Source organism: Pseudoliparis swirei, chromosome 20 (genome assembly GCF_029220125.1).
Source record: "Pseudoliparis swirei isolate HS2019 ecotype Mariana Trench chromosome 20, NWPU_hadal_v1, whole genome shotgun sequence".
In the NCBI taxonomy this organism is placed as follows: domain Eukaryota; kingdom Metazoa; phylum Chordata; class Actinopteri; order Perciformes; family Liparidae; genus Pseudoliparis; species Pseudoliparis swirei.
In genome coordinates this window covers 10,526,745-10,550,197 of record NC_079407.1, presented here as the reverse complement: position 1 = coordinate 10,550,197, position 23,453 = coordinate 10,526,745, and the positions used below count along the sequence as shown (strand labels likewise).

The 23,453-nt window shown below is 42.2% G+C and overlaps 1 protein-coding gene across 2 annotated transcripts in view; it reads right to left on the bottom strand.

Annotated features, from left to right (window-relative positions):
* bcas3 (BCAS3 microtubule associated cell migration factor) overlaps nucleotides 1–20,169 on the bottom strand; it is a 329,169-nt gene extending 309,000 nt beyond the window's left edge. For both annotated transcript variants that reach the window (XM_056440363.1, XM_056440364.1), the window contains exons 1-7: nucleotides 20,077–20,169; nucleotides 18,286–18,379; nucleotides 18,156–18,210; nucleotides 17,092–17,167; nucleotides 16,427–16,533; nucleotides 8,591–8,672; nucleotides 5,147–5,219 (exon numbers count right to left, since the gene is read on the bottom strand). In XM_056440363.1, coding sequence (XP_056296338.1) covers nucleotides 5,147–5,219; nucleotides 8,591–8,672; nucleotides 16,427–16,533; nucleotides 17,092–17,167; nucleotides 18,156–18,210; nucleotides 18,286–18,356 — 464 coding nt within the window. In that variant the 5' untranslated portion in view covers nucleotides 18,357–18,379; nucleotides 20,077–20,169. The remainder of the gene's footprint in view (nucleotides 1–5,146; nucleotides 5,220–8,590; nucleotides 8,673–16,426; nucleotides 16,534–17,091; nucleotides 17,168–18,155; nucleotides 18,211–18,285; nucleotides 18,380–20,076) is intronic.
* Nucleotides 20,170–23,453: the final 3,284 nt, after the last annotated feature.

Genomic DNA, 23,453 nt, shown 5'->3' with positions numbered 1-23,453 from the left:
TTTAATCTAAAGTGGAAGCATTGCCTCCATTATTTATGTGAAAAAAAGAAAAAGAAATACATAGATGTCTGCTAATTACGGTGACATGGTAATTATAGACCGTTGGGAGCACCGAAGACCCATTTTGACCCAGGAAAAACCTTGGATTGTAAAGCCTGCTGAGGCTAATTTGTGATATTGGGCTATACAAAATAAACTGAACTGAAATGAGTATTTGCAGAAAAGAATTACCAAGTTGATTATCCTCTGAAAGAAGCATATCCGGTCTGACCATGCCATGCTTGTTTATGGCCTGCAGACAAGACACTGCTACATTGTTGCTACTGTGGAAATTACACCTTTGTTCCAAATATAACAACAGTGGGATCCGTATTTAAATCAAATTGCACCAGTCATGACCACCAGGGACCACAAGTATTGGCAAATCCACAACACAGACTTCAGGCTTCATAGTTTTCCGAGGAAATACAATCGGAATGCTATGGATTCCTCAGTTTCAATGATCATGAACATCATAAATTATACGTGGCAAACATTCTTTTCTAAATCAACTTTTGAATGTACAATTAGCCTTTGGGAATGGCAGAGGAAAACCCCTTTAAAAAGGTAAGAGACAGGGGAGGTGACATGGAGCACATGAAAAATTAAAATAAAAACTTGACCCAGATATCTGCTCAGAATATCAATCTGTATGAGCAAACCCCTGATGTAGCACAATATGCACGGTGACAGAGGACTATATTGGTGAAAAGGAAAAAAGGACCACATCCTCTTAGCATCTGGAGATGCTGTGAGGGGGTAGCTGGTAGGTTAGAAATGTCACTGAAAGTTTCCCAAACTCTGGAGAACAATGCACGATGATCAGGGAACGTTTTCCCAACAAGTGTGTGCTCTCAAACACCCACAAACAGTTAAGTTTCCTCTGTCTTGGAGAGAAAGACAACCTTAAGTCTCCCAGAATTGTAATACCTGTGGATGCAATTAAAATGAATGAAAATAATAACAACAGCAAGTCAGGAAAGGAAAAACACAAATCCTTTCCAGAAATGTGAGCAGACATACCAAAGTCTGCAATGGCCCCAGCATTGTCTACTAATTCCGAAAACCCACTGGCACTAGTGCAAAGACTGATATGTAGCTTTAATGTAGCTTTACTGTCAAGAAAATCACTGGATCCATACATTGTTTGGACTTAACGCATAATCCTTTCCATTGATAAAATTATGTTGAGTGTGCCTGACTGGAAATCCACAAGTACAGGGCTTCAGCACACATGCTTTTTCCCTTCTCTGGTTTTCCTTTAATTTGCAAATCTTGTAATCTAAGCCTAGAGCTGAATGAACCAACTTCTAAACCAGCACCGCTGTAGCGGCCAAGACTTCAATCTGTTTTTCATTTAAGTGTCAAGACGGCATCCTTTTTGGTGGTGAACAAAAGCTGTTATTTCAAAATGATTATATGCTAAAAATTGTGTGAGGACCTTAGTAAGTTTATGAACAGGCCCAATGGAAAGTACTGCGCCGCACCCGGAAGCCTTTTTCCTTCTCGTCTTTGACCAAAGTGTTATTTACGTAGAACTAGGCTGTACCATTCAGCCAGAGGTCAGGGCTGCTTTTCAACACGGTGCATGTTTTTAGCATTAGTGTCGAGCGACGCCGGGATGATTCGCCAAACCGTCAAAAGGCTGCCTTTGGTGTCAGTGAGGACATCGCGAAAGCAGGAGCAACAGCGTCAGGGAGACCGGGGCGGCTGTCCCAGGAAAACATCAAGAGCTCGGTCTCCATCAGGGCCCGGCTGAAGACAGACTTCCTTATTTCATTGCCCAAGGAGGATGTATCAAGTTAAATGTGGTGTTGCTCTGGAAGAGGACCACAAGTAAATGGGGGAGGGGAGAAGAAGAGTGCATGGACTGAGTATGGAGAGTACAAGATGCCTCAGCTTTTGAAATTCACTTTCTTTGGCTTCCCGACGACATGACATCCCCAGTCCCAAATCTGAGAATCCCAGCGATCTACACATCTGTTTAACCTCCTTCCTGTCGGCCTGTGGGCTGTACAGGTACTGCTCACATGCGAACCATAGCGCCACGAGAAAGCCATGAATCACAGTCACTAAGCCCACATCCACTGGCTCAGCTCCAGTTGGGTGCATGTGAGGGGTTCATAACAAGAAGTTGGGTGTCCTTTGATGCCTTTTATTATTAACAGAAAATGGCTTTCAGATGTAGGATTTGTACAAGTATAACATTGCAAAGAGAACAACACTTTCCCCTCCCTTTATCACGGTTTATAGACTAAATATCATTATGATGGGTCATTTCAACAGCACATTAAGTCTGCTTTAGTTTCTGTGCTTCTCATCTCCAAACATCTGGGTACTTTGCTGGATAGCTCCTCTGAAACTGATCAATGGCCCCTTTATTAGGTCCCCATACAATGTAATGGAATCCAACAGAACCAAGGGAATGCATGTATTTGTCAAAGAGCTGTTAAATTATCTATATATTTATTACTGGTGTTTGTACTTCGTGACAATGTTACTTAAAAATATATATTTTGTATAAAGTTGTAAAAAATATTAAATCTTGGCCTTAAAATATTTTCAACTTTTATTATATGACGTCCATCACATTCTAGGGCAGTCATGGGCAACATAAATGACATGACTTTATCCAAAGAACTACATCCAATTAAAGCTGCACGACACAAGATTTTTAGATGGACAATGGGTCAAATAACTTTGTGCAATGTGAAACAGATTGACTGAAGTCCCTCAGCTCTTCAGGGGTTTTGTAACTTTAAACTCGTTGTTTTGGTCTCACAGCCAGTAGTCTAAACTATGTTGGTGCAGTCTGAAGCCTTTTTCACACAGTTACCAGTAAATTAGTGGGATAACCTTTCGGGCACTGCGAGTGATTTCCACTGTTTACACATGCAGTACTTTCAGCGACATTTGTCGCGTGCCTTTTTACAAGGAACAGTCCAGCAGACGGCAGTATTGCTACACTTTCGGATGTCAACCGCCATAAAACAAAACAGAAGAAAAAGAAGAAGTGTAGGGGCAGGAGACTGCTCATTATTTTCAGGCAAATCAGGCAGGCTAGGAGCTGTTGTGTCTGGTGCCAATATTCTTTTTATGAATCTACAACTAAGAAAAGAGATCACATTACTCCTGTATTAACTGCTCTGCACTGGCTTCCAGCTAGCACTGGCTACTTTAATAGTAGACTAAAGACCTTCCTATTAAACAGCGCTTATAGTTAGGGCTGACTCAGGTTTGCCCTGGTCCACTGAGCTCCTCTATCCTCTTCTCTCTCTCCTTATGGATGAATGTACTTATAGATGAATTTACATCTCTCCATTGCGCATTATTAACTCTGCTTCCTCCCCGGAGTCCTTGTGACTTTTTGTCTCATAGGGTCTATCGGACCTGGCTGGGTCTGAAGCTGGTCCTGGGTCCTGACTCCTTTCCCCTGCATCCAGCCCCTAGCTTCCTTCTCCGTGCCTCCTGCCTCAAAGGCCTGGCCTCATTGGTCTGGCCTATTTCGCAATGCCTCCTGCCGTGGCCCCGTTGATGTGCCCCACCCCCCTCCCCTCTACCTCCTTCTGCTTCATGGATTGTGGAGGTCTGGATCGTGGTCCATGCCTACTAGTAATTATTCATACATGTGTCATATTCATAAAATGTGTTGTCACTCTGTAACACTGTTCATCTGTACACATGACATATATTGCTTATGTCCGTCCGGGTAGAGGGATCCTCCTCTGTTGCTCTCCTAAAGGTTTCTTCCCTTTTTTCAGTTTTTTGGGGAGTTTTTCCTGATCCGATGTGAGGTCCTGGGACAGGGATGTTGTATGTGTACAGATTGTAAAGCCCTCTGAGGAAAATTTGTGATTTTGGGCGAGACAAAATAAACTGAATTGAACGTATCTAATATTGAGGTTTACGAGAAAAGTCACATCACCCAGTGAAGCATTCCTGTAAATACTAAAACAGATATAAATAGGACATCGGTGGAGTCATGTAATTAGTTTGTTCGCTCCCAATGAAAGTGTCTTGAGATGTCGGAACCCTTTACGTGTTTGTCTCTGCACTGTTACTGCTTTTGATTCATTTCCAGGCATTTTCCCTGAAACACGACTCAGGCTGTGTTCCAAGTCGTATACGTTTTCTTTTTACTTTCAGTATGTACTGCAGCTAACCTTAGAAAGTACGTACATGCAGTATGCATTCAATTGGGAAATACTACTTTGCCATGACGCTGAACTTTGACCCTCTTGCTCAGTACCGTCGGTGAGAATAGCCAGCAAGGATTCATACTGCAAAATGGGACAGCATGCAGTAGCACATCCGGGTATTTTTGGCATGTTGCTTTCGACATACTCAATCCTTTTTTGGGGTTACCAAATAATATAGTGGTATAGGTATTGATAAGCACCCTAGGTTTGAGGGGAGAAATTGGCAGAACAGATTTAGCTGAATCGCGATTCCTACTCGCATTCACACATGACCCGACGCAGGAAATGTGGCCTTGGTTATTTACAGCACAACCCCCCCCCCCCCCCCCGCCCCCCGTGAACCCACTGAATGCCAGCAGTCCAAGTTAGAGATGTGCTGGTGAACATAGTGGAGCATTTAGCATTAGCAGTGAGGATTGGTGGAAACCAAAATAGTACATATAGAGGGATTATTGGACTTCCCTTTTTCAAGTGGATACAAAAACGACTCCAAATAAAAGCGGGTGCTGCTATATGTCTGCCAGATGTGTGAAAAGTGAGATCGGGATCAGGAAAGAAAAGAAAAAAAACAGGATTGTATCATGGCTACCTTTTTGCAAGAGCTTAACCAGGACAGTCTATCAAGTGAAGTCAATAAAGGCGGCACCAAATCACTCAAACCATTGTTTGCCAAAATGCTGCAGTTGTTTTTATTGTTCCTAACTGATCCACAATTACAATAAAGTATTGTCGTAGCCTTAAAATATTCAAGAGGTTCATTCCAGCCCAATTTAATTGCAGGACTAGAAACTCAAATCTGGTTGATGGTGTGCTAATAATCTGCCAGCAATTGCTGAGGTATTGGTATTAAACCCATCTAAGATCCTGTTGGTAAAGGGAGAGATGTTTATTATGAAGCATGAACTCACCCAGAAGACCCCGTACTCTTGCACACCCCCAACAGAGGCCTCTTGTCAGAAAAACTGTCCGTCTGCAGAGGACCTGAGGAGCAAGAGGAATTAAAGAAGGAGGGATGAGAAACAGAATAATCTGCACACAACAAAGAGGTACATTCTTTCATTGAACATGTGAGGCCTCTCGTGGTGCCCACCCTCATTCAACTGGCAGCCTATTACCATGACAGGAAACACGCAGATTACATTACTACTCTTAAAATTCTAAAACTCAATTATAGTCAAACATTTTTGATTTTCTTCTTTTTCCAAAATCAAGCCATAATTTGCAAGTTAGCGGGCTACTATCTTCACCAACCAAAAAGGTGGAAGTCGGGTCATGTAAAATGTTGTTTTCTTCTCTTTTCTGATCCTCGACTATGTGAAAATCTTTTCCAGAAAAGGTTGGGGAAAATATGATTTTTTTTTAAATTACAAGAGCTGAAATTAGATGAAGAAATCTCCTTGCATGTTGCAAAAGGGAGTCTGATTTTCTTTGTATCTTTGGGAGTTTTAGGTTGGAATTACAGCATGGTAAAAACCCAGCAGGCATGTTTAAAAAAACAAAAAAGGAGAAAACATGTTCCATTAAGACTTAAGTGGACTGATCCCGTGTTTTCCATGATTGTCTCATTCTTGAAGACGGACGGAGGATCAGGGGACTGAGGGGATGGGGACACTTAGATCGAAGATGTTACCCTTTAGAGGACTGTAATTTGAGGCTTGACAGTAATCAGCCTGAGTTCCTGTGGTATGGCGTGAGGGCCGATGTGCCTTCCCTACCAGCCTTTAACACTCCAGACATGGGCCTTTCTTCTTGCATGTTGCTGTCATCACACATCGTTCCCACTCAAGATATTGCGCCGGAATATAAATATAACTTCCAGAAACTTAGTTAAAAGCCACATTTACTCAAATAAACTTCCTTGCAACATTTGATGAATAAAAATACGTTGATTTATAAGTACTGGACAGGAAGTGAAGTACTGCTGACCTTCATACGGACGCTTGCATGTTTCATTGTGACAGAAGGGAAAGTCGCATGTTGAGAGAATACGAGAACATGGGCTTCAACAGCCAACTCGCTTGTTGTTAAACTTCATAGAAATACAGCATCCCAATTTCTGTCATGAAAACATACGAACTGACCCACACCGACCGACAGTCCGAATTATCATATATACATATTCACATTTCCACAATGCTCATTTGTTATCAATCAAGGGAACAGTGTATCCCCATTCATCTGAGACAACGGATCATCGCAGGTTGTAAACTCTGGAGAGGATGTGGTTAAATGCATTTGCTCCCTTTGGAAAACCACTATTCTCTATTCTAGGCAAACAGAACCGTGCCTTATTAAAATCAACACCTATTTTCGGGTCGCTCTCAGTCCGCCCACCCACGGCCTCATATCCCACACAATTGGCCTTTTTAATGGCTCGCCACAGTGCAACACTGTTTGCACCCTAGCAGATTGCAATCACTGTCCTTCCCTCCAGTGGTACAATTCATATTTATTTTCTGCTGAGAGAATTTCTCCCCTCATGTGTCGGAGCTATCTGCTGCTTCTTATTACTGTGGTTTGCTTTCATCCACTTCCAGCGCTCCTCAAATGCTGCCATTGTGTGTTGTTGAAATCTGCCAAAAGACCGGAACCCGGACACAGAACAAAAAGGCGATTTTCTCACCAGAAAAGAAGAAATGGCACAAACCAGAGAGGCCAGACAGACGCTTTCTCAGCATTGATTGACATACAATTTTAACGTAATCAGTTGAACCACTACACCGATTGCACCAGAGCTTTTAGGATAAGAGCACTAGTATTCACACTGCAGTCATTCATTTACAGTGTCTGAAAAAGTGACATTTGTTTGTGATCACTGGGACTTTTTCACTATATGTGACATAATAAATTAAAGTATTGTGATAATAAAAAGTGTAAACTAGATAAGAATAAAAAGTTGTCGAAGTAAACATTTTTATATTACTTTACAAAATGTGGTGTTCATTGCTATCATAAGTTATGATTTCAGTGCCATCAATAACATTTTAATTTGTTTTGTAATAAATGTTGATGCCGGTAAATGTGGTGGGCACAAGGGACACCATTTTCTTCAAATTCTGGTACCATTTGATTTCCTATTTGCCAGGATGACTTTACCATTCCTGCAACATGTTGTCTGGCTGCATTACATTATTGTAACAATGGGTATTTCGAACAATTACCTACATAACTGTTAAAGCCTGCATAATAAAGAAGAACACAGCTTGAAAACAGAGTGAGATGTAAAGATTGGATCCATGTTTAATGTTTAGGGAATCTGAACAGCACCAGGATGAGGATTTGAGGAAAATAAATGGAATAAGTTAAAGTTAACAAATGTTAAAATGACATCCACAACATATTGATTAATTTGAACGAAATATGAAAGAATCTCAAAGAGAAAACGTATGTTGAGAGATGTTGTAGAGACGGCTCACTGAACAGTGGCGGCTCAGTCAGAGGTTTCCAGCAGAGCTTTGGCAGCAAGAGAGCACTGACTTCAGAGGCTTCCCACCAGTGACAGAGCAGGCTCACACTACTCGTAGACTGACTTCAGCATGGGGCACTCGTTCATTTTAATGATAAAGCACCACTTGAAACACCCACAACCCAAAACTGCAGTAGGATGTGCCATGCAAAAATTTAATTTCAAGAGGCGACCTTGAATGTCAAAATCAGGTTAACCCAAGTCTGCTATCTTGGCTAGGACTCCCTCGGAAAAGAGATTTTAAATCTCTGTGGGACTATCCTGGATAAATGAAAGTTAAGTAAAAGAAACTTCTGAGCTTACCAAAAAGAAAAGTGTTTAAAAAGAATACGGTTACTTCTAAAATTGACGATTAGAAAGGTAAACCTAGGGTTCAGAAATACAACTTAATAAAGAGCAATAGTGGGTGGCCATACATGTGGTGAGACACGGTGTAAACAGCTGAGCTTCTGCCCGGCTCAAGGTATAGTTCTTCAGATGCTGCCATTGGAGCAGCAGAGTTGCAAAACAGATGTTGTGATGCGACGCTTTGGTTTTTGGAGAAAGTAAACAAGCTAAAATGCGATAAATGGGGAGTTTGAGGTGCTGGAAGACAGACTTTTTGTTTAGTCTCTGACAAGTTTGTTATTAAGATGTAAAAAAATATATATATACTTTAACCAGTTCACATAGACAACAAAGAAAAACCTGAGCCTGAGTCACGGTGCAGCATTTATAGCCTTTTGGTACAAAACAGAGGGCGACAATATTACCAGTATAAAAATAATAAGCAGAAACATCATTCAGAGCCTGGTGCAAAGCTAGAATGCGTAGTTTATGTTTTGAACTGCGAGTTTGTCGTTTCATATTTAGGAAAGGTTAACGTTAAAGGTCAGAAGATACTCACTGATATGAGGAGCTGGCAGAATGTGGGCAGCTCGCATGGGACCATGGCGCACAGAGAACAGCTCTTGGGCTTCCCCTGCCAACTGAAAGAAAGGATCGCAATTAAAGACCGAACAATAAAGTTGAGCTTAAACCACATATTCAGGCTTCATGGAATCCAGAGATGGCGTCTACCTGTGGCCACATGACCTACGTCTTTTCCCGTCTGATCTAAAGTGTGTGTTTGGAAAAAAACACACCATGTGGTTGTGAAGAACACCGGGCCCTTTGTTCTGTACTCAGCAAAATAAAGTGTGAAATTACCATGAGGGATAAAAGCCTATAAAAGAATAAGGACAAACATTTATTTGTTCACACTGTAAGAAATGTAATGTACTCCACCTGTGCGGCACAGAGGAAGAAGCTTAAGCCAGAGCACAAAGTCAAATGTCCTGCCCACAAAATCAAAGGTACGGTGGCACCGCAGCGCTAACAAGCTGCCTCATCCGACTGTAGCGAAGCCAGCATGACACGGTTAGAGGTAACGGTCAACACCAAGTTGAGAGCAGCCGATTGCATTTCTGTCCCATCCGACAGGAAGCATGAGACCCTCTGGACTGTGTTTACGAGCTCCCAGCATTGCCTTCTCATTGCGATTGCATGAACAGAAAGATAATGAGGGGCGGCCTTGTTGAAGGTTACCTTTATTCACCTTTATTCTTCCCAGACTAAATGTTAGGTTATGCTTGTCACATTCAACAGTTCTTAGGAGTGATGCTACTTTTCATGTTACTGATTTGCTCCATTTACCAAAAAGGCATTTTGACCCCTCCGTGAACTTTTAACAAGGAACAAGTCAGGAACATTTGGGCACGTCTACAGCAGTGTGGTCATGCGTACACAGGGGAATGTACGGGTGTTGGCACATGGTGGGTATTGTATGAGGTCATTCCAGTATTTGTAGCCTTAATCTCTACGATATTACTTTACATTACATGTCATTTAGCTGACGCTTTTATCCAAAGCGACTTACAATCCTGTTACATACACTGTAGATGCAGCTACAGGGAGCAACTCAGGGTTAAGTGTCTTGCTCAAGGACACATCGACTAGGGCGGGGATTGAACCTCCAACCCCCTGATTGAAAGACAGACCTGCTAACCACTGACCCATAGTAGCCCTGATGATAATCAGAGCATTAAAGTTGCAGCAAACCACTACATGCTATGTAAAGGAAGTGAAGTAAGGTCTACCTGAGCAGTTCAGCACACACACACAAATGAAAAAAAAAAAATTCTCTACAAAAGTCTAAAATACATTATTGTTTAATTTTGTGAGCAGTAGATGAACTTCACCTCATAAAAAGACAATACGTTGAATTATTTTTTTCATTCAAATATATTAAATCAAAAGATGTATAAACAAGGTTAAGACTTAGCACAAACACCCAGAACTTCAATGTGCAATGCTAAACACAGATTTCATTTTCACTTCTTCATCACTCTGACATCGACGTGAGTAACTGACAGTTGCCATATTAAAGAGGGTTTTAAAGTTGACTGTGTCTGCTCTCTATTTCAGAGGAAATACAGCCAGTGTAAAGCATGTAAATGGATGTGTGGTTGTGTCCGCACATGTCAGGTTTAAGCTGCATGTGTTCCGATGTGACGACAGTAGATTAGGTCAATGGTCTGAGCGCCACTGACTAGCGTGTGTAATGTCACATTGTTCTGAGTGCAGAATGACCCATTTTTATTATTCTGTTATGCGTTAAATTACAGTGAAACCTGCATTATCACTTTACTAGTGCTTTAATCTGGCTGTTTGAAGTCTTTAAACCCATCTCAGGGGATGATCGCTCTTTTGTGCAATTAGTAGCTTTTTCAAAGTGGCGGATTTGGAGCTGTGGTTTTATTCAGAGTCCTTGAGGCCCAGCAGTGGTAGATGAACACTGGCACAAGCAGGTTATACAAGCACTGATAGCAGGAATAAAAGGAGGCTGGCAGCAGGGTGGGATTCCAGCACGGGCAAATGGACCTGCAAGGGGGAATAATGGAATTTGCTGGATTAAAACGAGAAGAGGGGAGGGCCGGAGGTTAATGCTCCGGGTTATTGTGCATTACCCCGCCGCTCATCCTCGCCTTACATGGCCCTGTGTGACATCCACTGCCATCAACAACATTACCACCATTACATTAGCACAACCCGGCATACCGCAATATGCTAAATTGCTTTTACAATGTTGTTTTGCCGGAGCACAGTTATTCATTCTATTCATTTCATTTGTGGCTTAGATTTTTTGGGGTGAAATCACAGTGTCTGCTCTTGTTTTAATCTCTCAACTGTAATACCATAAACTGTGAACCGATATCTGGGGCATATTCACAAGTGAGTCCGCTTAGCAACACAGTGCTGGACATAATGGAGGTTTGGAGAGGGCAGGTGCTTCAGGGATCGGACAGTAAGAGGTGCGTGTGCTTCCAGGACACGCAGCACCACCACGATGGCAGCACTACGTACCATGTTCAGCAAACTACATTAAACTTTTTAGAAACATACTGTAGCTTTGAGAGGCATCAAACTGTACTCATGACAGTAAGCGAGTAACGATCAGCCGCGCAGAGGGCCTCTCGTCTAGCACATCGTCAAATCAGTCACTGGGTTGTCCAACCGTGGAGCTGTATGTGTTTGGAAGTATTCAGCTGTGCTTTCCAGAAAGGGTTTTGGGATTGGTCAGTTTTTTGTAATTACATTTTCAAAGACGTTATCCTCTTTCACTCCTCTTCACATTAGACTCATGTGTGTCTGTTTAGGAGGGACAGGAGGAGACCGCAGTTCAACAGTGTACGCCACATAAAAGCTGAAGATGCATTTGAAGCAGCGGAGTACTGTGTGAGAACTTGTAGTCCTAAATCAGAACCTAAAATATAACAACAAGTCATTCATTCAATTATTGGATTACGGCCTCGAAAAGACAGTAAAGTCAAACGAGGACATCGGCATAATAGATACTGCGTAGTAGATTAGGGAGGGCCTGCATTGCCTTCCTGATGTTCTGCATCCCCACTGCAGGGAACTAACAGAAGATAGTCAGGTTTCAGGAAAGATACAAAGTTGGGTGTCCACACTGTAGGGAAGTTAGTTATTTAAATGTAATGCACTCAGAAACACAGCACTATACAGTAAAACATATAGCACCCAAATGGTCAACGTCCATCTGAAGTCAAAATGAAACATGTCAAATTTCTTCAACAACTCATAAATAAAAGACAATCACCTTTTACTTATTTGTTTGTGAATTTAGCATCCCTCCCTCCCCCATTGTTGAGAAATGAGAATTATGGGATCTCATATTGAAAATGTTGCGAGCACCAACATTGGAGGTGAATAGCAAACACGTTGCAGTAATTCACTTAAAGTAAATACTATAACCTCTGTGAGCTCCTCAGAGCTTAATAAAAGCACAAAAGTGTACTCATGTTCTATAAATCTTCTAGGGAGATGAATAGACTATTCATCAGCGGCTAGAACTTAGCACAGATCCTGAACAATCTTCAAACTACATTCTTTTGAAAACATTTAAAAGGTTTGTCAATATGTCTGCTCACATAAAAACGTGCACTTCCGGTGTCCGTACTACAGAAACTTCCCACCATGTTTACATCTCAACAAGTCGAGGGCAGGACTGAGGTCTTGTCGCAACACAGCTCCAGGTCTTCAGCTCATCCACTGACACTTGCTGCAGACACTTTTCCTCCAAGCAGGTCATTTCATCTCAACACGCGCACAAACAGACAACCCGTCCACCAGTCTGCCTCTCATCAGGCTGCGGTGGATGACACCTCTCTAGTGTAAGGAGACAGTCATTTACATCTCCTAAACAGCTCTGTCAGCATCCAGACAACCAGTCAGGAGTCCCCATCTCGCCGATGTGGGAAAGCGTGTGTGTGCATGTGCATGTTCGTACTCTGCCAGGCCATTACAGAGGGTGTTGGCTTAGCGACTGTCACAAACACTTCACAACCACTCAAGAGCCAGAGACCGAGGCACCTTCAGTGCTTACTTAAAACCCTGTGGAAAAACACGACCCAGAAACATCCCATAAACTTTCAAAACTGAAAGAAAAACAATGAGGGAGGACAGTGCACGATAACAGGCTGGGGAGCGCTGGTCAAATCAGGATTGGGGTTCAAATGAAAGCGAGAGACAAAGGGGCCTCACGGAGATCACAGCTCTACCGGGTGTGTGCGTCGTGTGGCTGAAACGGCTGGAATCCTCTTGTTCCACCATCAGAGCTGCAATAGAGTCTGCACAGGAGTTGCCACATCCCAGCGGCCGGTATGCGTGTCCACGGGTAAAGTAAGAGTGTGTCCTCTTACCCGCGGCCAGTGGATGTTTATAAAAGAGACTGATTAAGGACTTTGCCGTGTTTAGATCTCACAGGATGTATGTGAAGTGTGCGTGTTTCAGTGACAGCCAGTACATGAAAGGAGATACCCGGAGAGCGAGGCCGCCACGGCATCAGGGGTCATTTGTTAAGTCGCAGAGCAGACGATCTTCTAATGATTTTCCCGAGAGCGACTTTGAGGACGTGACGTTTCCTGGATGAGACACCGTAACCATTCTGCTCGGAAGAGCTCGGCCCAGTCGCCAGGACGCATTTGAATAGAGAAATGGATCTCAACATGCAGGCTGGCAAGAAAAACAACCACAAAAAAACACCAAAGAGAACACTTGTGTTTAGCAGTTTACAGCATGTGTCGGTCCCATATTTTTTATTTATTTGATGAATGATTCAATGTCTGTGTTCACATTTGACCTGTAAAACACCAAGAGGTCATGTTACCCAGTGTCACTATTTTAACAAAAGGCCTCCATCTAGTGACCATATTGCACATTACATCAGGATAGTGATGGAACTCGTCAAGTCTGTGGACGAGCGGCGATGACGGCCTTCAGACGGAGGTCAGAGCCTGGACGTGTTGCTTCTCTATGGTGCACCACGCGAAGAGACGGGGAGAAGTCTCACAGAGACCGGTGAAAGCAGCTCAAGCGCGGCGCTGCCGTTCATAAACAATCCATACCTTTATTACTGTAGTTTCTCGGGTTGTAGTTTGTGGTGTTACATTGAATTTCGATTTGTTATGATCTGTACTTTGTCAACAGTCATTGAATATAATTGTTCTGAATTATAGACACTGATATTAATATACATTCATGTGTGTATATTTGGGTAAAGAAACATACTGTAACCCAGTCAACCAGTAGTTTGTGAATATGCGTGTATAGATTTGTTGAGATGATGCACCTGCTAAAAGTTAATTGATCAAAACTTTTTATTGGAGAGGGGTTAAAAAGATTTAAGAAAGAAAGCGTTGGCAAAATATAATGAGCATTGTCAAAGTGAACTCGTGTCTGGTGAAGTCAATGAGAGATGTGAAACATCAGTCACTGGCCATAACTTGTGTTTATTCGGCGTATTTATACTCCACTTGTTTTCTGACCTCTCTCCGTTCAGAAGATATTAGTGAAGCTCAGCAGGACGTGTTATGAGTGAGAAGGCTCGCGCTACTGTTTGAACCGAACATGCTCTAGAACGGTCAACGGCGCCATCTAGTGGACAACGACGGTACTGCAGCAGTGAACATAAAGCTGAACAATTTAAACAGACTTCCACTGTGTATTTATTATGTTCAACTCTACTAAATAAAGATAACTACCATACAAATTTGAGTTGATATTGTTCCATTATATCAGCTAGTGTCGTAACTTTTTTTTCTCATACATTTTCAGCAATTTTATTAATTTCCTATATTTAATCTTGTATCCAACTGGAGCAATAGTCCCAAATGCTTTGACTGTTAACATTGCTTTTGTCTAATGTTTGTCTGCGTGATCAAAGACAAATGTTAATAAGCCCTCTCTATAAAGCATGACAGAACCACTGATGCCTCTCTGTAAAACCTATTGACATTCAGACTCTGCTGTATTTCATTGCAGAGCATCTCCAGGAAGCATTTTGTGTAGCTAACTGGTGACCTGGCTAACTAAGAAAAATTAGTAGAAATTATTAACTGAAACACAGGTGTTTATACTTGTGAAACCTTTAATACAACCCAAATAGTAAATTCTACGTCAGACATTTAGTCAGCAGGTTGGTCTGACTGATGACCTGCTACATTTCCTTTATCGTTGCCTTTTTTCAGAAGCCTTTCAGAAGGACATGTCTCGACGGAGCCAGCCAATGATTTGACTGGAGTTTGACCTTTGACCTCAATAAGCACATGATGTCGACGTCATCCAATCACACGATCAATTGTTAGGGCTGTCCGTTGACACCGTAAGTCACAAATGTTATTTTCAAACTCTTTTAGTCTGTTGGTTTGGATTTATGACGAACACAAAACAAAAACAAGAGGCTTCACTGGCTATAAAGCTAGTTTTAACAATGTTTTAATGGAAGCACCATGTAAACAACTTCTTGACCTATACCCACTGGTTGTGTCATCATGGCCTGTTCGAGAAAGCAAGCGGCGGGAGATCTTTGAGTTTGTTAACTGACGAGAGGAAACTCAAACTCTTGATCAGAAACCGACTCTGAACATAACCTGCTGGCTGGAGGGGTTTCTTCTCTCCGTCCCCTCCCTCTCACAGGGCCACACATGCGTGTGTATTTCCCAACCAATCAGTGGAGGTTTCCTGTGAGACAGAATGTCTGAGAAAGCTGGTGGTGCTGCAGAATAGCAATTAAATAAGTGAGTTTATTTTTTAACTAAATTACAAATAGTCTGGATGTGTTCAAACAGCATTTCAGGGACAGGTATAATACTACATGTGTTGCAGTAGCAAAAATAAATCTACGGAATTCTTTTAGGATCCAAACAGATGTGGAACATTTAAAAGTTGCTGTTCTGTCACCTCGACGCCTTTTCAAGTGAAAACCAAACGCAATACTGGATCAGATTGTGACCGTATGATCATGTCTTCATCCATTTCATCTGGACAGATTATATTTTTCACCTTTAGTGGCTGGGCTATGTGTTTTGGCCATGATTGTTGTTGATCGTTTAATGTGACAGTCTAATTCCTTGTATGTGAAAACATGCATTGCAATACAAGCCCACCACTTTATCATTCATAAAGATGGTGGAAGATAAATGGACAACGCTGAATACAACTTTATTGTTTTAACTCATTGACACACTCCTTGCTCAGAAAAAAAAATTAAAAGAAATAAATGTGCACAGTTGACATTTATCAACACCTCTGCCTCCACTGGATTAAGCTGTAAACTCTGCCTTTTGCCATGGGTAAAAGGATTTACTGACTGATCAGCAGTTCTGGCCCTAAAACCCCAGCTCAGTCAATTCAGAGTTCGTTCATCCTGCTTTCTGAAACGGGGCCCTGGTTAAGCTGGTCTGTTAGTGTCATCTAAACATAGAAAGGGTTTACAACACAATGTCTTACTTCTGAAGAGTCAATCCACCCTTTAGTACTGCACAAAGACTTATGCCGTGTTCACACCGAAAGCAGCACGATCCCATGCAAAGTCAACATACATACGCGTGTGGCTGCGATAGACGCAACATGTCTTCCCGAACACTGAGATTTACGATATTTCAACTTTGAGGCGAAAATGTTGCAACGTAGGTCAATCAGCTCTTGAGTTGCTCCACGCGTCACTGTCCGGCCGTTGTTGAATCAGAACAAGGAGGACACACTTATCGTTGCGGTTTTGAACGTAGCATTAGACCCTGATCCGAGTGTTTCTGTACACATCTCCATCTGAATGAATCGGTGTAGTGAAAACTCATGACAGATGAGGCAGTTTTACCGGCCCGGTCGGGGGGTGACTTACAGACACGCTCCAGATCTGCATCCCGTCAGTGTAGCCGACCATCAGGCAAAGAGGGGGGTCCGTGGTGCCACTGTGCATCTCCATGAACTCTGGATTGCGGGAAGCGTCTGTGCAAACAGACATGCCGTTAATTATAAAGACAGTAATCATACAGTAATATGAAAGATCAACCACAAACAGTGAGTCATCAAGTTATCTTGAGTTGGACATCTAAACAGTATTGAATAACAAGTTTAAGCATTATTTATTATAGTGTCATGTCATTTACTATTCTTCTAGCATTCTATCAAACGTCTTCTTTTAAATGACCCCCACATGTCACAACAGTATTGTTCGTTTCTCTGCATGTTTTGGGGGGGTTTCGGGTTGCGTGACACGGCTCCAGATCATTTTCTTATTCCACATTTATCAAATACAATCCTGTAACACCACAACCTTTTTTTATGTAGCATTCCTTAAACATGAACATTAAAAGGGTGCATAGCTCAATGCATCCCAAAGTGTGTGTATATTTTAAATCAAACCAGCAGCAAAACATCGGTTCAACACACAGGTCCATTCTTGACCTTGGAAACAACCGTTTGGAAAAGGATCCAGACTGGAAGAAGAACCGATCCAAAAGAAACGGTGCGATTTCTGATGAAACTAAAAGCACACAAACTTACCATTGATGTCAGCTTTCTCAAATTGAACCCAAATGATTTTCTCTTTCTCATCAGTGGGCGGCGCTCCGGTGTATGCCTGTGGTTTGACAAAGAGAACAGAGGGTGGACTAAATATTCAACACTGCCCAACAGAACCAGTTTGTATAACTAACCAGGTTCAGGTTGCCAGCCAAAAGTATGTTTGCAGGAGAATTAGCATTCAAGGATAGCTGCTCGCAGATTACTTTCTGTCTAGAGGCTTCAGGCACGCAGCCATCTCTTGTTGATACACGACAGTACTCTATTCCTTTTGGTATTCTAAACTTAACAGGCCGTACTGTTTGTATTGTTCTCTGTAATTTACTTTTGTTAATATAAGAACTGCGTTCTCGACATTACTGCCAACCAGTTTCAAGAACATAGCATACGGTTTTAGATTTACATATTTTCACAAAATGTTAGTTTTCCATTCTTTTCAGTACGATTTAGAATTTCACATATTGAGATACTCCTTCACAATACAAGTTGCATTTCCAATATTGTTTCTATAATTTGTACTTAACTTAACTTGTACTTCCTCATAATTTTGATACACTTATTCAAGCCTTGAGACTATTGCTGTGTCCCAGTTCTATACCAATATTATAAAGTAGATACTATATAATAATTAGGATAGTTAGTGGAAAATATACCCATGTACTTTTCTGTATTATACCGACAGAAAATGTGTAAATCGACTTTGAAATGTCAATTAAACTTCTGAAAATGAAAGCGAAGCGGTTGTCATTCAATTGTTGTTTGTTCTGAGAATTCTAGAGGCTTCTCATCTCCACCTGATATGCATTGTTAACTGGAGATGAGCTCCATTACTTCCTGTGGGCCAAAGCATCGTAAGATCATCAACAGCGCGGTGCAAACGTCAAGTGATTTTTAGTATGCATTCTGACTTTGTAAACGTAGTCCGTGAGTCAGCAAGTACACATAGATCTCATGTTATCTTTTATAGTGTAAACAAAAAAGCATACCAACTCAAACCAGACATGTGCTTGGAACAGCAGTTAGTATGAGAGGAAACATGACATTACCTGGGGAACCACATCCTGCAGGAAGGTCACCACACTTTCCATGTAGGACTGCTCCCTGTGACAGCAAGAGGCTCATGTTACATACATACATACATACAGTATCACTTATAATAAAACTAATAATCCTTACGTCGCAGCTTGTGCTCGCACCAAAACCCCTCCAGCACAGCGACTTGGTCTGCGTGGAGAGTCCGATGCCATGTTGTCTTCCGTCTTTGTTTATCCTGAAAATGTACAAAGAGACATTTAAAACACAATCCCTTTGCCCTTTCGACCAAGTTGTACAGATGAACATATTGTTGTGTTATTCTGCAGCATGCAAACATTGCCATGAAACGCCACGTGTTCCTAAAAAGATAACAAAACAATGGTAAAACACCCATCACCATCTCACCTCCTCACAATATGTGTATGAACTGAATATACAATGATCAGAAACAGTGAAAAGCAAAACCCTTACACTTGAGAAGATGGAACCATGAATTCAATTGTGGGTGCTAAATGACCAAATACTTTAAATCAACATATTATTTCAAGACAATAATGAATGTATGCTCCATAAATAAGGCCATCTGTATCGCATTGAAGAACCAACCGAGCAACAGTGGCTTCCTGAAAAAAGCACTTTGTTTCAGGGGACAAGATAAAGACTCACTATACATCAAAATTGTAGTCATAATCCAGATTGATATGCATTCAGCAATTTGGCGTTTCTAATTGTGTCGACACAACTTATTATCAGTGAGGGTTGACAAAGTAACACAAAATCCCCATAAAACCTCATTCTTAGGAGTAAAATTCAAAATGATGTTGAAATGTCTCACTAAGCAGTCTCACAAATGAATCCCTCCAACAAGACCATTAGGACTCAGATGTTTCTAAGAGTAGGGGCAGCCGTGCTATCGGTGCTCCGCCTTGTTCAGAGCCCGACTGCAGACAAGAGACTGAAACAAGCCTTCTTAAGTATAGCATCTGTGGTCCCCCTTAGGCTCAGGAGCCCGGCATTGAGAGCTCAAAGTAAAAAGGGTGGCATCATAAGGTGAACATTGAGGTGTTCCAACATGTGATTCAAATGCCTCCAGGTCATGACGGGTGCAGCATAACAGGCAGGTCAATGGTGAACAGGAGATAATAATACATTTTATTTATAAAGCCCTTTTCATTCAAAAGTAATCTTGGAGACCTTTGAAGCGACCCTGGACATGCTGATGGAATTCTAGTCCAGTTACCCTGAGAGGACGAGACTAGGGAAATCGGCTGCTGCCACCTTGCAACAGAGACGAGTGGGTCATTGGTGGATGCAGGTTGTGGTGACAACATAACCAACGCTTCAGAGCCAGGGACCTGCAGCCACGTGCCATCAGGAACTCCACGGTGACTAATGCGACTGGTCAGACTGCAGGTCTTGAAGCCCTGGAGCCACCTGGTGCTGCAACTCTCGTCCGTTTCAGTAGTGTTCGTTAGTTAAGTAGCATTACAGCCCTCGGGGATAACACGTTCACTCGCGGTGAATGGACCGTGTCCCGAGACATTATCCACCACACCAGCCACCGCGTATGCAACCCTGCAGAGCAGGGCAGGCTCCTTTAAGAGAGGAGACCCTCTTGCCCATCTCAGCCTCGGCTGTCTTGAAAACCGTTCTGCCAGCTCGCGACACAAGCAACGAGGAGGACGAGCGCGAGCCAGCACGTGGACGGGCTGCCGGCTGCACGCAATACAACCACCTGCTAACGTTTAGCGTTAATTAACTAGTGTCGCCGGTTAGAGGGGGGGACCCCTTAGCTAACTGAGCTAGCGTTAGCATTACCGTTGGCTGATAAGGACCGTGTGTGGTGATAAAAACAACACCGCTGAAGCCTGGAAGCAAGAAAACCGTCTGTCACATTTCAGTGAGATATTGTTGACAATATGCTTTACGAACCGAGGTGGAGAACGTGGACTTGGTCCTCGCTTGTGGACTTGTGTGGTGGTCCGAGAAGCTTTTTGCAACAACGTCAAAACACAAAACAGTCTGGGTTTGCGGAACTGTGTCGTGTATTTGAAAGCCTATCGGAGGACAGGAACGGTTTTGTAAACCCAATTAGCCAATAGCCAATAGCCAGGGCGGGGCTAAGGCACGCGTCATATATTAGAAACGATACACTTCACAAAATAAAACCTGATTCTGAATCTTTTATTATTTTTTTAAAGGAGAATGAACAATTTCAGTACACATCAGTATACTGGACATGTAATGTTGATCTGATCCACATTAATGGACACTATTTGTATAAATGTCACGAAGAGCACTGTAAGAGCCAAATGCATGATTTAATTTGTAATAATAATTTAGTTTTAAAAGATTTAAAAAGGTAACTGAATATAAATCCTTTTCATTATGATTTGAAAGAATGTTTAGTTTAACATATATAATTTAGTCTTGTATTTGAAAGCTTCATAATTTGTCTGAATGTGAGCTTCCAATCAGATGACGTCACGTCAGTATAACAGCTGTGTTGGACTGTCAGTCGTGTGAGTTCAGAGTTGTTGGAAGCGACATAGTTTTTTGACCGTGTGACCGTGTACTATACGATTTTTAAGTAAACATAATTTTGTATGAAACTACTTGTGTCACTCGCGTGTCAATTAATAGCTTTTTAAAGACTGATCTCAATAGTGTGGTACAGAAGAACCAGAACTAGACGGAGTGCCACTACAAGCACTGTTAAAAGAGGGTTTCTAAGACATGACATAACCTGTTTTAGTGAAAGGTGAAATAATGAGATGAAGTGCAAAAGATATCTAAGTGACTTACTTTTAGAACTTAAAAAGTGGTAAGGTGTTCATTAATTTGTCAGAAAATTAATCATGTCAAAGGCTCAGGCTCAGGTTCATGGTTTTTGATACACACACAGGTGCATCTCAATGAATTAGATTAGAATATCTTTGAGTAGTTAATTTATTTCAGTAATTTAATTCGAAAAGTGAAACTTGTGTATTATTTAGATCCATTACACACAGGGTGATACGTTTCAAGTGTGTATTTATTTAAATGTTGATTATGGCTTACAGCTCATAAAATAAACAAATTCGGTATCTCAGAAAATTTGAATATTGTGAATAAGTTCAATATTGTAATCAGCTAATGAACTGAAAACACCTGCAAAGGTTTCCTGAGCCTGGTTCAGTATAGGCTACACCATCATGGGAAGGACTGCTGACCTAACAGTTGTCCAGAAGTCATTGACACCCTCCACAAGGAGGATAAGCCACAAACGGTACTGAAGCTGGCTGTTCACAAAGTGCTGTATCGAAGCATATGAATAAAATGTTGAGTGGAAGGAAAACATGTGTAGCAACAGGAATAACCACAGCCTTGCGAGGATTGTGAAGCAAAGCCAATTTAAGAACCTGGGGGAGATTCACAAAAGTGGACTTTGGTTAGTGGTTCAAGAGCAGTGGCTGGCCGTCAGGGCCAGCAAGGCCTTCTCTGCTGGCCTAAACATCATCAGAATATATATTTTTTTCTAAATATATTTTCCCACAAATATGTATTCAATTATTTCCCAGAGTAAGAGTTATTCTCTTAATTTCATAGCGTTCCTCTTGGTTGCACTGCTGCCAGCCCCAGGTTGAGATTTGGAGGGCTGGTCTTTATCTTAGATCTTTTATCCAATCATATTCAGCCATCGTGTGTTGCCAGGGGGCTAACATCTGCCCTTAGGCCTTCAGAATCAACATTGTGGGCGCTTGTAGCTTAAAGTGAATGGGAATGAACATTTTGTGTCAACCAATCAGCTTTAGAGTTGGCTCCTGTAGGCCTTCTAGCTGGCCCCGGAACCGGCACAGGAGCCAGCTAGCAGGCGTAGTGCTGCACGTCTTTTGATTGGATTACCAAAATTGAGAGGCGGGTCCTATGGGCAGGTATATGCAGAACCTCAGAACTAGGAAACTGAATTTGATAAACGAAATAATTCGCGTACTACTAAGCGGTTTGTTCAACCCACAATGGCGGAAGGAGGAGAAGATATCGATTTGGTCGAGGATATAATTATAACGCCATTCTCAACGAACTTTAAGACCGACGCCGACGCTACAAAGCCCGTCACAGGCGGGGAAGGGGTTCGTTCGCCCCTTTCAAAGTTCCAACTACGAGCGCTACCGATGGCTCAGAGGCTCCGAGAAGCTCTGCACACTGGACTGCTGGGAATGCCTGTTGCAAGTGATCGATTTGGTGTTGGGAGCCACACTGGCTTTGCAAACTTGAGTTGTCTAACCAAGGCAGCAACGAGACACCAAAGTACGTCTCGGCACCTACAAGCAATGCTGCTTTGAAAACTTTTGGGGACACGGAGCGGATCTACAGATCAACGAACAAGCGCGCAGGGCAACGGAGCTGCACAATGAACAGGTGAAGAACAAGAGGGACATATTGAAAAGACTCATTAATTGTGTCATGTGTTTGGGTAAACAGGAACTTTCATCTTCATCATCACGGTGAAACTGCTCTGGGTGACAATGCGCTGTTTAGTGAACACACTGTCAAAAAAGTTGGACTTAAAGCTAAAAGTTTGTGGACCAGAAATGGATAGAAGACGAATATTAATATAACTCTGTTGCACTCGAATATGTTCTTGCCTATTAGTTGAACTGTAGCCTACTGTATTGTACTCTTCCCCTGCAATTCTCTGAAGAGAAATGTCAATTTCAAGGTGACGTAACGCCTGGTTATACTGCGTCTCTGTCTAACTGTATCGTGTCTAAAGCCATGGCATCATAATGATGTAATGAGAGGTGGATTAATTCGGGTGGGACTGTGTAGGACCTCACTGAAGGCCCAGGCCCCAGGCCAGTGGCGTCCCTAGACTAAAAAACCCGGGGCTAAAGCCCCGAATGTTTTTTCATTAGCCCCGAATGTTTTCAACCAAAAAAAAAATAAGATTTGGTACACAAGTGGTTAACACCTCCAGGTCGCACGTGACGTCATTCACCCAAAACAGCGGAGTCAGACTGGCAGCAGGCGCACGTAACAGCAAGCTGCTGTCTGAGAGTGTTTCTATGTCTACACATTTCGCTGCTTCACTCTTCTGGGCTAAGCCCAGCGCCGCCGCTCCCATAACGCGCATCGCTCTGCCGTGATACGCGCCGACACATCCGCGCACACAGGTGAGCACACTCTCACTCGAAAAACTGTCCAAAGTCCTCTTTTTAGATGAAAGTACATTTAGCATTTCATTTAGAAAAATCATGATCCCAGAGTCTGAAGGAAGAGTGGAGAGGCACACCACAAGCTGAAGGCTGCTATCAAAGCAACCTGGG